This window comes from Pezoporus wallicus, unplaced genomic scaffold (assembly GCF_028554395.1).
Source record: "Pezoporus wallicus isolate ANWC-B61680 ecotype Strahan unplaced genomic scaffold, APGP_CSIRO_Pwel_v1 contig_8372, whole genome shotgun sequence".
NCBI lineage: Eukaryota > Metazoa > Chordata > Aves > Psittaciformes > Psittacidae > Pezoporus > Pezoporus wallicus.
The window spans coordinates 42,470-56,492 of NW_026640907.1; the positions used below are offsets into that span (position 1 = coordinate 42,470).

Sequence of the window (14,023 nt, forward strand, 5' to 3'; positions counted from 1 at the left end):
GGAGCACGGAGCTGCTGCTTGGCATCACTACCACAGAGGGGACAAACCCTTCCCTGCCCTTCCCATGGGATACAGGTGACCCCGCTGCTCTCTTTCAGCTCCAGGCAGGGGGAAGGTGGGTGCTCATTTGGACTGGAATCCATGGGGCAGGAGCAGCTTGGCCATGGGGCGACCATGGTGTGGAGGGTCCATTGCACAGTAACAGCATCCAAGCTGAGTATCCCTGGCAGTGTCCAAGGCCAGGTTGGACACAGGGGCTTGGAGCAAGCTGCTCTATGGAAGGGGTCCCTGCCCGTGGCAGGGGCTGGAGCTGGAGGAGCTTTAAGCTCCCTTCATCCCAACCCATTCCAGGATTCCAAGCAGCGTTGGGGATGGTGTTTCTGGGGAGTCACGCTCATGGCCACTGCCCCATGGATGCTTGCTCCAGGTCTGTCTCCTGCTGTCACACATCCATCCCTGGCTGCTGTACCTGACCCCCCTCCCCGCTCTGCCTCTCCATGCTCACATTTATATGGGAGTGTGATAAATTCCCTATTGATCCCTTCAGCTGCTCTGTACCTTGTGCCAAAGATGATTAAACAGCTCAATAGAGCCCGTGAGCTCCATGGCTCAATATGCTCCGTGCCTGGCTATTGACCCTCCAGCCCTGCCACACCAGGGATGAAACCCTGGGACACTGGGATGCGGGATCCAATCCGAGCCCGCAGCACCCCACACCCCAGTGGGGTGGGATGGGAGCAGCAAGTACAAGAGGAGCTGTGTCCACCTGGGAGTGCTGAGAACCGCTTCCCCTTGGGGAGGGAGGGAACGCATCCCTCTGGGCAGGCTCTGTGGGTCCCGAGCTCCACAGGGACAGGAGTGGAGCAGCTCCACACGTGCGGATGCAGGGAGATGATGAGGCTTCAGTTTCCTTTCTCAGGTCACAGCCATCAGGAGCCACAAACCAGCCTGCACCCGCGCTGCAGTGAAGCACCACTGACAGGCCCTGGGAGGGCCGCTTGGTTTGAAAGGGAAGGCAAAGAACAGAGGGGTTCTGAGCCCCAAATGCAGCTCCCGAACAGCCCGAGCCTTTGATGGGATCACGGAGCTTCCGCCTCAGAGCTCAGCTCAGTCTCCCCTCGGGCAGGTTCAAGCCATTCCCCTTGGCCTGGCCCTCCAGGCCCTTCCCAAAGCCCCTCTCCAGCTCTCCTGCAGCCCCCATCTCCCACAGACCCTCTCTGGGACCACAGGGGCACAACACCACGAGGGGGAACCCCAACAACAGCATCAGGGACTGGAACCCCCCAACCCGGCTCCTCCCAGAGCTTCCTGGATGCCCCTAAGCTCTAAGGCTCCAAGCCAAGGTGGCACCACGGGCATGGCACTGGGGTCTGAAGGTGTAAACCTGCTCCACTTCTCCCTTGGAAAGCCAGCATCCACCCTGCAGTGACTGCTGCACAGGGGCGATGGGTTTACTGAGCACCCCCTTTGCTGTGGGGGTGCCCTGGTTCCTGCTGCTCTGCCCCACGGGCTGGCACTGCAGGACCTGCCCCAGCAGCTCTGCCTGGGGCAAGGCACAGCCAGCAGAGATCAAGGGGAGCTGGGAAAGCTGCCAAGGGAGCTTCCAGGATCCATAAATCGGGTTCTGACGGGACCCAGCTCACGTGGGAACACTTCCAGCGGCCCATCTACGACCTGGGCCCTGTTCCATGCGGGATGCAGGACCCAAACCCCGCTGCAATTCCAACCTGGTTATTCCAGAGCCTCCCACCAGCGCTTGCTGATGCAAACATCACCCCGTGTGGTGTTACCCCCCCCCACCCTCCCCACAGCATCGGCAGTTACCCAGGAGCAGGGAGGGGAACAAATGGATGCGCCGAATTTCCTGGCAAAGGGAATCCAGACGTTGTGCTCCTGCAGCTGCAGCTAAAACGTGCCCACAGATGTCTGCTCTTTGCTGCTTCCCTGCCTCTAACTGGAGCCGTGAGCACTGTGCTCACGTTCTACAGGAGGGACGAGGCACGTGGGCTTGAGCATCCCAAAGCTCACAGAGCCATGGGATGGGTTGGGATGGGAGGGACCTCAAAGCTCATCTAAAGGCACGGGCAGGGACCCCTTCCATAGAGCAGCTTGCTCCAAGCCCCTGTGTGCAACCTGGCCTTGAGCACTGCCAGGGATGGGGCAGCCACAGCTTCTCTGGGCACCCTGTGCCAGCGCCTCAGCACCCTCCCAGGGAAGAGCTTCTGCCTCAGAGCTCCTCTCCGTCTCCCGTCCTTATGCAGCGCATTCAAACACCGGGATAATGAAAGCCCCCTTTCCACCGCGGATTCTCCCGTGGGGAACCTGCTGCCGCCCTCCCCGCGCCCCACACAAAGCCCTGCGCATCGATCCTGCCCCAGCAGCAACCGGGGCAGCCCCACGGCTGCAGGATCCCCCCAGCGCCCACGGTGTCAGCCCAGGTCAGGGGCTGTGAACCGGCCCCGCCACCAGCGCGGGCGGACAAGCTCTGCTGGGCACACACATGCTGGCCACAGGCCACAAGGTCCCGCAGGGGTCAAGCCAGGCCCTGAATGGCCACAAAGGCCCAGGGCTATGGGGTGAAGGGGGGGGGTCCCATAGGAAACCCCCAGCGCTGCAGGATGGGGGGGGGTGGCCGGAGCAGCGTTAATGGCTGCGGCCCCGAGGGCACGGCACGGAGCAGAGGAAGTGTAAGGGCAGAGGAAAGGGGACGCTTGGTAAAAGGCAGGTGGAGGGACGGGTAAAGGAGGGAGCGCGGGGAGCCCGTTCCATGTCAGCCACCGGAGCATCCCGCGGCGCTCAGGGGACATTGTGCGCACAAAGGGCCCCGGGCAGGGCCATGGGCGGAGGTGTTCGACCTCCTCCTCCGGACCTGCAGCCCTGGATTCAGCACTCATTGTCCTGGCACAGGGATCCGGCTTTGTTATCCCACAGGAGCACATCACCCCAGCATGGACACACGGATCCAGCTTTGTTATCCCACAGGAGCACATCACCCCAGCATGGACACACGGATCCGGCTTTGTTATCCCATAGGAGCACATCACCCCAGCATGGACACACGGATCCAGCTTTGTTATCCCATAGGAGCACATCACCCCAGCATGGACACACAGATCCAGCTTTGTTATCCCATAGGAGCACATCACCCCAGCATGGACACACGGATCCAGCTTTGTTATCCCATAGGAGCACATCACCCCAGCATGGACACAGGGATCCGGCTTTGTTATCCCATAGGAGCACATCACCCCAGCATGGACACACGGATCCAGCTTTGTTATCCCATAGGAGCACATCACCCCAGCATGGACACACGGATCCAGCTTTGTTATCCCATAGGAGCACATCACCCCAGCATGGACACACGGATCCAGCTTTGTTATCCCATAGGAGCACATCACCCCAGCATGGACACACGGATCCAGCTTTGTTATCCCATAGGAGCACATCACCCCAGCATGGACACACGGATCCAGCTTTGTTATCCCATAGGAGCACATCACCCCAGCATGGACACACGGATCCAGCTTTGTTATCCCATAGGAGCACATCACCCCAGCATGGACACACGGATCCAGCTTTGTTATCCCATAGGAGCACATCACCCCAGCATGGACACACGGATCCAGCTTTGTTATCCCAGCACTGGACACACGGATCCAGCTTTGTTATCCCATAGGAGCACATCACCCCAGCATGGACACACGGATCCAGCTTTGTTATCCCATAGGAGCACATCACCCCAGCATGGACACACGGATCCAGCTTTGTTATCCCATAGGAGCACATCACCCCAGCATGGACACACGGATCCAGCTTTGTTATCCCATAGGAGCACATCACCCCAGCATGGACACACGGATCCAGCTTTGTTATCCCATAGGAGCACATCACCCCCATGGACACACGGATGCTTTGACACAGGGATCACCCCAGCATGGACACCAGCTTTGTTATCCCATAGGAGCACATCACCCCAGCATGGACACACGGATCCAGCTTTGTTATCCCATAGGAGCACATCACCCCAGCATGGACACACGGATCCAGCTTTGTTATCCCATAGGAGCACATCACCCCAGCATGGACACACGGATCCAGCTTTGTTATCCCATAGGAGCACATCACCCATGGACAGCATGGACACACGGATCCAGCTTTGTTATCCCATAGGAGCACATCACCCCCATGGACACACGGATCCAGCTTTGTTATCCCATAGGAGCACATCACCCCAGCATGGACACACGGATCCAGCTTTGTTATCCCATAGGAGCACATCACCCCAGCATGGACACACGGATCCAGCTTTGTTATCCCATAGGAGCACATCACCCCAGCATGGACACACGGATCCAGCTTTGTTATCCCATAGGAGCACATCACCCCAGCATGGACACACGGATCCAGCTTTGTTATCCCATAGGAGCACATCACCCCAGCACATGGACACACGGATCATAGGAGGCTTTGTTATCCCATAGGAGCACATCACCCCAACACGGACACAGGGATCCAGCTTTGTTATCCCATAGGAGCACATCACCCCAGCATGGACACACGGATCCAGCTTTGTTATCCCATAGGAGCACATCACCCCAGCATGGACACACGGATCCAGCTTTGTTATCCCATAGGAGCACATCACCCCAGCATGGACACACGGATCCAGCTTTGTTATCCCATAGGAGCACACTACCCCAGCATGGACACACGGATCCAGCTTTGTTATCCCATAGGAGCACATCACCCCAACACGGACACAGGGATCCAAGCTTTGTTATCCCATAGGAGCACACTACCCCAGCATGGACACATGGATCTGCCTTTGCTATCCCACAGGAGTGGGAAGAGGGAACAGTCCCTGTCACTGGGATGTGACTGGCACAGGCGGGCCATCCAACGGGAGTGGGCAGCAGCCTGGGAAGGGAAGGGAAGGGATGGAAAGCACCGAGGTGGTACGGGATGCTCTGTGACCCCCATCCCGGCAGGGAAGTTCCCTGGAGCCTCTCCCTGCAGGGACTCCATCAGCGCCGGAGCTGCAGCTCATTCCCCCAGCTGCACGGGCACTCCAGGGGACGGACCCAACAGAGAGGGCAGTGTGCGCGTGCCAGCGCTGGTGCTGAGCCCGTGGTGCCCTGGTGCTGGGCTCACAGGGAGCTCTTTGTCCCTGCCAAAGTGTCTCAGCTCCCGGGAACTCACTTGGATGTCAGGGAAAGCAGGGCTGAGCACAAGGCAGCGATTGTGACCCACGTCGCAGCGGGGACTGGGGCCACAGCACGGAGAGGGGGCAGTGAATCAGCACCATCCTGCTCCTCATCCCATCTAACTGCCCCCTCTCCAGTCCGAAGCCATTATTCCTTGCGCCATCCCTACACACTGTGGTAGAAGCCCCTCTCCAGGTTTCCTGTAGCCCCTTTAGGCACTGGGAGCTGCTCCAAGGTCTCCCCTTCACACAGCAGAAGGAAATTCCTCTGCCCATAAAGCACAGGGGGTACCCTAGGGATGTGTTTCCAAGTGGAAATCATCATCCTGCAAAACCAGGAGCGTGTCCCAGTGCTCAGGGGCTGGGAATTCCACCCATGTCTCCACCTCAGTGTGAAAGATCAGCCTGGAATCCTTGCAGGATCCATTGTAGTCCAGAGGCCATGGAGCTGCTGCGAGGGCTGGAGCAGCTCTGCCCTGGAGCCAGGCTGAGAGAGCTGGGCTGGGGCAGCCTGGACAAGAGAAGGCTCCTGAAGGGGAGACCTGAGAGCAGCTCCAGTGCCTGAAGGGGCTGCAGGAAAGCTGGAGAGGGGCTTGGGACAAGGGATGTAGGGACAGGCCAAGGGGAATGGCTTGAACCTGCCCGAGGGGAGACTGAGCTGAGCTCTTAGGCAGAAGCTCTTCCCTGGGAGGGTGCTGAGGCGCTGGCACAGGGTGCCCAGAGAAGCTGTGGCTGCCCCATCCCTGGCAGTGCTCAAGGCCAGGTTGGACACAGGGGCTTGGAGCAAGCTGCTCTATGGAAGGGGTCCCTGCCTGTGGCAGGGGTTGGAGCTGGAGAAGCTTTAAGTTCCCTTCATCCCAACCCATCCCATGATTCCATGGGTCTCTCCATGCAGGCCCATGCTGCACGCTGCATGGGGCAGGAGGCTGCTGGTGGGTGTCAAAGCAGACCCAGGTCACTGCTTCCTGCTCCCCTGAAGGAGCTCCTGCAGCAAGAGGGACACAGGGACAGGGACACGGGGTGCAGGGACACAGGGACAGGGACACGGGGACACGGGGTGCAGGGAGCTGCCCTGCCCCGGCTCTGCAGAACAAGGGGCACCATGGGCAGGCGGTGGAACAGCACCCGCATTGAGCAGAGCCTGCTCCTGGCCAAGAGCAAAGCGCAGCCACCAAGGTCACGGTGCTGAGGAGCAGCAGGAGAAGGAGCTGTTGTCATGGCAGCGCATCCCTGGCAGCTCAGACCTGCTCCCTCTGCTCCTCCACTGCTGGTGGGGTTTGGCTCACAGGCAGCCCAGTGCCGCTGCAGGCTGCCCGCAGCCACCAGGGACCACCCGGAGCCACCAGGGACCATTCGGAGCCACCAGGGACCATTCGGAGCCACCAGGGACCACCCAGAGCCACCAGGGACCACCCGGAGCCACCAGGGACCATTCGGAGCCACCAGGAACCATCCTGAGCCACCAGGGACCATTCGGAGCCACCAGGGACCTTCCTGAGCCACCAGGGACCATCCTGAGCCACCAGGAACCATCCTGAGCCACCAGGGACCATCCTGAGCCACCAGGGACCATCCTGAGCCACCAGGGACCATCCTGAGCCACCAGGGACCATCCTGAGCCACCAGGAACCATCCTGAGCCACCAGGGACCATCCTGAGCCACCAGGGACCACCCGGAGCCACCAGGGACCATCCTGAGCCACCAGGAACCATCCTGAGCCACCAGGGACCATCCTGAGCCACCAGGAACCATCCTGAGCCACCAGGGACCACCCGGAGCCACCAGGGACCACCCGGAGCCACCAGGGACCATCCGGAGCCACCAGGGACCTTCCTGAGCCACCAGGGACCATCCTGAGCCACCAGGGACCATCCTGAGCCACCAGGGACCACCCGGAGCCACCAGGAACCATCCTGAGCCACCAGGGACCTTCCTGAGCCACCAGGGACCATCCTGAGCCACCAGGGACCATCCTGAGCCACCAGGGACCTTCCTGAGCCACCAGGGACCATCCTGAGCCACCAGGGACCATCCTGAGCCACCAGGGACCTTCCTGAGCCACCAGGGACCACCCGGAGCCACCAGGGACCTTCCTGAGCCACCAGGAACCATCCTGAGCCACCAGGGACCTTCCTGAGCCACCAGGGACCATCCGGAGCCACCAGGGACCACCCGGAGCCACCAGGAACCATCCTGAGCCACCAGGGACCACCCAGAGCCACCAGGAACCATCCTGAGCCACCAGGGACCTTCCTGAGCCACCAGGGACCACCCGGAGCCACCAGGGACCACCCAGAGCCACCAGGGACCTTCCTGAGCCACCAGGGACCACCCGGAGCCACCAGGGACCATCCTGAGCCACCAGGGACCATCCTGAGCCACCCTCCAGCCCCTGCTGCTTAAGCCCTGAGCAACCTGGTTTGGCCTCAGCTCTGACCCTGCCCTGAGCAGGAGGTTGGACACAGAGACCTCCTCAAGCCTCTTCCAACCCAAGGGATGCTGGAAGATGATAAATGCTGTAAGAACAGGACCCACAGGGAGTGCTCAGAGCTAGAACCCACCCATGGGCTGGGTGCACCCCCAGAGCGTGAGCAGCAGCTCAGGGAGGGGATCCTGCCCCTCTGCTGAAGGAAGGGGAGACCTGAGAGCAGCTCCAGTGCCTGAAGGGGCTGCAGGGAACCTGGAGAGGGGCTTGGGACAAGGGATGTAGGGCCAGGCCAAGGGGAATGGCTTGAACCTGCCCGAGGGGAGACTGAGCTGAGCTCTTAGGCAGAAGCTCTTCCCTGGGAGGGGGCTGAGTACATGGGAATCATGGAATGGTTTGGGTTGGGAGGGACCTTATCCATTGCCAGTGATCTGGAGCCATGAGGAGGGTCTGGGACACAGCTGCGAGGAGCAACGACTGCACCGCCTCATTTGCACCAGCTCTCCCCAGAGCTGTGCATCCAAGGCACCAAGAGCACCGGAGCCTCAACCGGCTCACGGGGACCAGCACCCACGGGGCGCCTTGGCCAGAGCAGATCCACCCCTGGCATCGTGGAGCTCTGATTCCCAGCCACGATGTCCATACAGGAGGTGACAGATGAGCAGAGCCCACACTGCGGAAGGGAACCGGCAGAGATGCAGCTAGACCAGGGGGATGCGTCCGCAGGGACAAAGGGAAACTCACTGGGGGGGAAACGGGAACAGAGGAACCACGAAGGGAATAAAGCAAGGGGTAAAGCACAGCTCAGCCTGCCAGGGAGCGAGCGGGGGCTTGTCCCAGCTCTGAGGGGCCCGGAGCTGGCACTCACCTGCCTCCAGCAGCAGCGTGACCGTGGGGCGGTCGTCGGCCAGCACGGCGTAGTGCAGGGCCGTGCAGCCCCTGAAGTTGGCCCTGATGTTGAGGCGGTTGCTGAAGTCGTCCTCCCGCGTCACGAGCACTGTGGGGAGGGCAGAGGAAGCTCAGCACGGCGGGGTGAAGGCTCAGCAGCACCCAAAGGGAGTCGCTGCGGCCCATCAGGACCCCATTGGGTTTCACTGGAGGCTTTTGTCCCCAGCCCGCTGAGCAGCAGCAGCAGAGGTGCAGGCAGGATGGGTTCCCTCAAGCCAGGGGGGCCTTCACAGAGCCAGGCAGGGGAGGAGGTGGTGGGAGAGCACTGCCCCAACCACAGCCTCTCCCACCTTCAGCATCACGTTGGGATCCAACACAAGTTATTAAGGAGACTACTTTGTTTGTCCCCTTTTCATGGAGCCATGGAATGGGTTGGGATGAAGGGACCTTAAAGCCCCTCCAGCTCCAGCCCCTGCCCCGGGCAGGGACCCCTTCCATAGAGCAGCTTGCTCCAAGCCCCTGTGTCCAACCTGGCCTTGAGCACTGCCAGGGATGGGGCAGCCACAGCTTCTCTGGGCACCCTGTGCCAGCGCCTCAGCACCCTCCCAGGGAAGAGCTTCTGCCTAAGAGCTCAGCTCAGTCTCCCCTCAGGCAGGTTAAAGCCATTCCCCTTGGCCTGTCCCTTCATCCCTTGTCCCAAGCCCCTCTCCAGCTTTCCTGCAGCCCCTTCAGGCACTGGAGCTGCTCTCAGGTCTCCCCTTCCCGCAGCAGAGGGGCAGGATCCCCTCCCTGAGCTGCTGCTCACACTCTGGGGGTTCACCCAGCGCATGGGGGGGGGGCTCTGGCTCTGAGCTCATGGGCTGCACAACGTTCAGAAGAGAACCCCGCTGCCAGGGTACCTGCTGCTGCCCAGCCCCGCACGATGAATGAATTCCCTGGCTCCTTCCCTTTCCTGCCTGTGCTCCCCCAGCACGGATGGATGGATAGATGGAGCTGGGGGGGGGAAGGATGTCTATTTATTTATTTGTCGTCATTTCCTACCCAGGGAGGAGCAGGATAATGAACTCCGTGCGTCAGGGAAGATGAATCTCAGCTACTAGGGAGCAGTGCGGTAAAGAGATTAAAGCGTTATTATTGCGGGGTTCGTTTCCCCCCATGGTCCCGGTGACAGCCCAGCCTCAGCTGTAAAAAATGTCTGGCAGGGAGATAATCATCAGCAACTCAATAAGGCGTCAGGGGGAGGCTCCGGCGCCATCCATCACCCCGAGCCTGGCAACCTCCCTTCCTGCCAGCCATATAAATGTCTCTAATATATTTGGGGAGAGCTTCGGAAGGGAAAATATTTATCCAGCACATATGTAAATAGGGGAAGAGAGGCAGAAAAGCAGGGGGAAAAGCGAGGGAAGGGAGCCCAGCACCAGGGCTGGGTGTGGGCTCCTTAAAGATGCAACTGAATTTATTCTTTTTAATAAAAGATGTCAAGGCGAGAATTAATGCAGCGCCCGCCTGAGCGGCCTCATCTTTCCTTCAGCCCCAAATATATAACGCTGAGAGAGGGAGGAAGGCAGAAACAATTCACTTTATGGGTGGATATCCCTGGTCTTAAATAAAGGCTGTGCCCGTTATGGATTGGCACTCCATTGTTCGGGCTTTAACGCCGCTTCATGCATCTCGGATGGGCCGCACGGAGGTGATGGATGCGGGGTCCATCCCCACGTGGAGCACATCAGATGGCTCACGGGGAGGGATGACAGCCCTGAGCTCCTACAGAGCAAACACCACCCTGGCCAAGCGGTCCCAAGGGATTCATCCTCCAAACTCGCCCTGTGCTGTGGGAGAGGCTTCAGACATGGCACCTCCGTTGGAGGTTCCAGAGCTCTGCATGGAGATGCCAATGGGGAATGTCACCGTGTGGTCACTGTGAGGGTGCTGAGGCGCTGACACAGGGTGCCCAGAGAAGCTGTGGCTGCCCCATCCCTGGCAGTGTTCAAGGGCAGGTTGGACGCAGGGGCTTGGAGCAAGCTGCTCTATGGAAGGGGTCCCTGCCCGTGGCAGGGGGTGGAGCTGGAGGAGATTTAAGCTCCCTTCATCCCAACCCATTCCAGGATTCCCTGATGATTCTATGACTTGACCCCACTCAGGTGTTTGCCTTCTCCCACCCAGGACCCATCTGAACATTGCTCAGCCACTGCTGGGCCTCGTGCTCCCATCTCCACTGCCTCCGCAGTGAGCACATCTCTGTGTGCTGACCTCCTGCCTCGGACTCTGAAGCCCCCCAGGTTGTCCAGTAGCTCCCTGTGGTTTGCAGAGGCACCATCACAGAATCAGGGAAGAGCTTCTGCCTAAGAGCTCAGCTCAGTCTCCCCTCGGGCAGGTTAAAGCCATTGAGTCCTGCCTGGGTCCCTGCCAGCCCAGGAGCAGGGAGCCTGGGCGCCAGCAGCATCCCTGCAGGACACAGCTGCTGCTTTTCCAGACATTCCCCCCCAGATTCCATCAATACCCAGGAGCCCAGGAAATGTAAGACCATTCATCATCCTGGAAAGGGGGAAAAGCCTGGCAAATCTCAACTGCCCTGAAGAAAAGAGCAGGGCTCCGAGCAAGCTGCTCTGGTGCAAGGTGTCCCTGCCACTCGCAGGCCTTTAGAGGTCTCTTCAACCCAAACCCTTCCATGGCTCCAGGTGTGCATCACCACCCCAGCAACGGGATAACGTTGGGCTGAGGCTGGAATGGAGCCGTCAGCCAGGAGAAATGCTGCTGAGGTGAAATGTCACTGCAGGGAACTTCCCTGCCCTCACGGAAACACTCCCAGGGCTGGAAGGCACCACCGATGCCTGCCCAAGCCAGCAGCACTGACTGCACCCAGGTAACCACCCAGCTACAGCCCAACTGGGCAGGACTGGAGTCACTATCAGTTTATAAGAGCTGGAGCCAGGCTTGGGGGGGATACCTGCCCTGGAGCCTCCTCCAGCAAGTGGCTGCATGCGGTCGATGGGATGATCCCTATCCACAACCCCATGGGATGCGCTGGCTACAGGGAAGCAGGTTATCTCCAGGATGCTGAAGGAGTGCTTCTCGTACACACCTACACCATGTTTCCTTTCCCCTTCATACACTCACCCCTGTGCCATCAGGTCCTCCGCTCTAAACTGAAGCTGAAGCTCTAAACCCACCCAATCCAGGTCAAATTCCCACTTTAAAGCCAGGAACTCGGGGAGCTGGGAAGCAAACACAGGTGGCTGCGCCCATCCCATGTTACCTTCCAAAGAGTGGAGGCCTTTCTCCTTGGCAGTCTCATAGACGCTGCTGAAGTCATCTCCAAGGTTTGGATCTGCATTGGCTGCCAGCAGGATCTTCACCACGCTGTTGGGAATGAGACAGAAAGGAGGAGTAGAGCAGGAGCAGGCAGGCAGAGCTCAGCCATCCCGCCTCAGCCATTCCCAGCTAGGGAAGAGGAACCAGGAACCACGACTGAACACTGCAGTGCCACCAGAGCAGCACATCCTGAAAGCCATCAGACGTGGGGCAGGCACTGGAGGGCTCACAGCCCTCACCAAGACCTGCCCAGCGCGTGCCCTTGGTGGGAATCGCATCCCCAGCCCACCATGGGAATCCGTTCTCATCCCACAGGAGTGGATCAGCAGTGGAAGCTGTCCCCAGGGCAGGAAAAGCACAGCTGGAGCAGGATCGTGGCTCCAAGCACATCCCTGGGTCTGCAGGATGGAAGATGCTTGCAATGCTCTTCAGGCTAAGGGAAGCAAAGCCACATCCTGCTGCTTCTGGGACACCACCAGCTCAGCACCTAAGGAAAGGAGCCATCCCACCAAGGCTATAGGACTTCAATAGGACTTCAGGATGAAGCACAACCAGAGGCAGGGGCTGGAAGGGACCTATTTGCTCCCCAGGTTTCCACCCTCCAGTTTAGAGCATTTGGCCTTCTACACAGAATCCCAAATGGGGTGGGATGAAGGGACCTTAAAGCCGATCCAGTCCCAACCCCTGCCATGGGCAGGGACCCCTTCCATAGAGCAGCTTGCTCCAAGCCCCTGTGTCCAACCTGGCCTTGAGCACTGCCAGGGATGGGGCAGCCACAGCTTCTCTGGGCACCCTGTGCCAGCACCTCAGCACCCTCCCAGGGAAGAGCTTCTGCCTCAGAGCTCAGCTCTCCCCTCACAATCAACCCCAAGGGCATTCATCCATGGGGTTGTGCCTTTGAGGGCTGCAGGGAGTTCAGGCAAATCCCCCCTGTGGGCTGCAGGCAATTCAAACACAATCATTCCCGGGACATCCCGATCCTCTGCAGCCAGCAGCACCCAGAGCTGCCAAAGGACATTTACCCTCCCCACCCAGAGCTCACAGCACAGTTTCCTACAGGGCAGGGCTGGAGGCACCCTCCCTGCGAGTGGTCACACCCCATGGAGCCGAGGCCTCAGTGCCATGGGGCAGTGCTGGGAATGGTGGCACTGGATGCTCCTGGAGCTCTTGAGCTCCAGCCCCACCAGGCTGCAGCAGGCCGGGCTCTTTGGGCTGCACTCTCCCACCTCCATTCCCAGCCCAAGCACTCATCAGGAATCAGGTTTCTCACCGCTTGTGGAAGCAGCTCGAGGCCACCTGAACTCTTCATTCCTCCCCATGACAACCAGACAGCGAGGGGCTGGGGAGCATCCATCAGGGGTGACAGGGCTCACGGGCTGACAGCCACTGATGGACACGGCTCTGCAGGCTCTGGCCTGTCAACTCCCATTACAAGGGCACTGCAGCTCCTCTCCCCTCGGTCCCCAAGTGCATCCGTGCAATCAAAGGGCCTTGGGTTGAATAAGGTACAAAGAACCCGACAGGTTCCCGTTATCCACAGGGATGAAGGTGCCCTTGTGCCACTGTGCTGGGCGCTGCTCAGGGCACCCCTGGAACATGGGCTCAGGTTGGGTCCTGCTGCACAGCAAAGCTGTGGCCGGGCTGGAGAGGGGCCAGAGAAGGGCCTCAAAGATGCTCCAAGGGCTGGGCAGCAGTGAGGAAAGGCTGAGAGAGCTGGGACTGCTCAGCTGGAGAAGAGAAGGTGCAGGGAGACCTGATCCATGTGCCAGGAGGTAAAGGGGGCTGCAGGGAAGATGGAGGCTCCCTTTGGACAAGGAGTCCCATGGGAGAGCCCAGGGGCGATGGGCACAAGTTACTGCTGGGAGATTCCCACTGGGAACAAGCAGCCACTGGAATAATGTCCCCGGGGCAGTGGTGACTCCCCAGGGCTGGACACTGTTAAGATGGGGCTGCACAGGGTGCTGGGCATCCAGTGTGGGTCAGGCTGTGCCTGGAGAGGTTGGAGCAGGTGAGCCCTGAGGCTCCTTCCCTTGGGATTGCAGGGTTCAGAGCGATGATGGATGGTGTCAGAACTGCTCCACTCCACTTTCCTGCCCAGGGATCTGGAATGATTCCGCAGCTCTCAGGACCAAGGGAGGCTCAAGTTTAGAAAGCACAGACCCCAGCTCTGTTCCAGGAGCCCTGCTCCAGG

General features: G+C 59.8%; 1 protein-coding gene across 1 annotated transcript in view; it reads right to left on the reverse strand.

Annotated features, from left to right (window-relative positions):
• The window catches only part of CLPB (ClpB family mitochondrial disaggregase), a 52,723-nt gene that overhangs the window by 24,891 nt on the left and 13,809 nt on the right, over positions 1-14,023 (reverse strand). Inside the window, exons 4-5 of the mRNA XM_057421176.1 lie at positions 11,777-11,880; positions 8,501-8,629 (exon numbers count right to left, since the gene is read on the reverse strand). Coding sequence (XP_057277159.1) covers positions 8,501-8,629; positions 11,777-11,880 — 233 coding nt within the window. The remainder of the gene's footprint in view (positions 1-8,500; positions 8,630-11,776; positions 11,881-14,023) is intronic.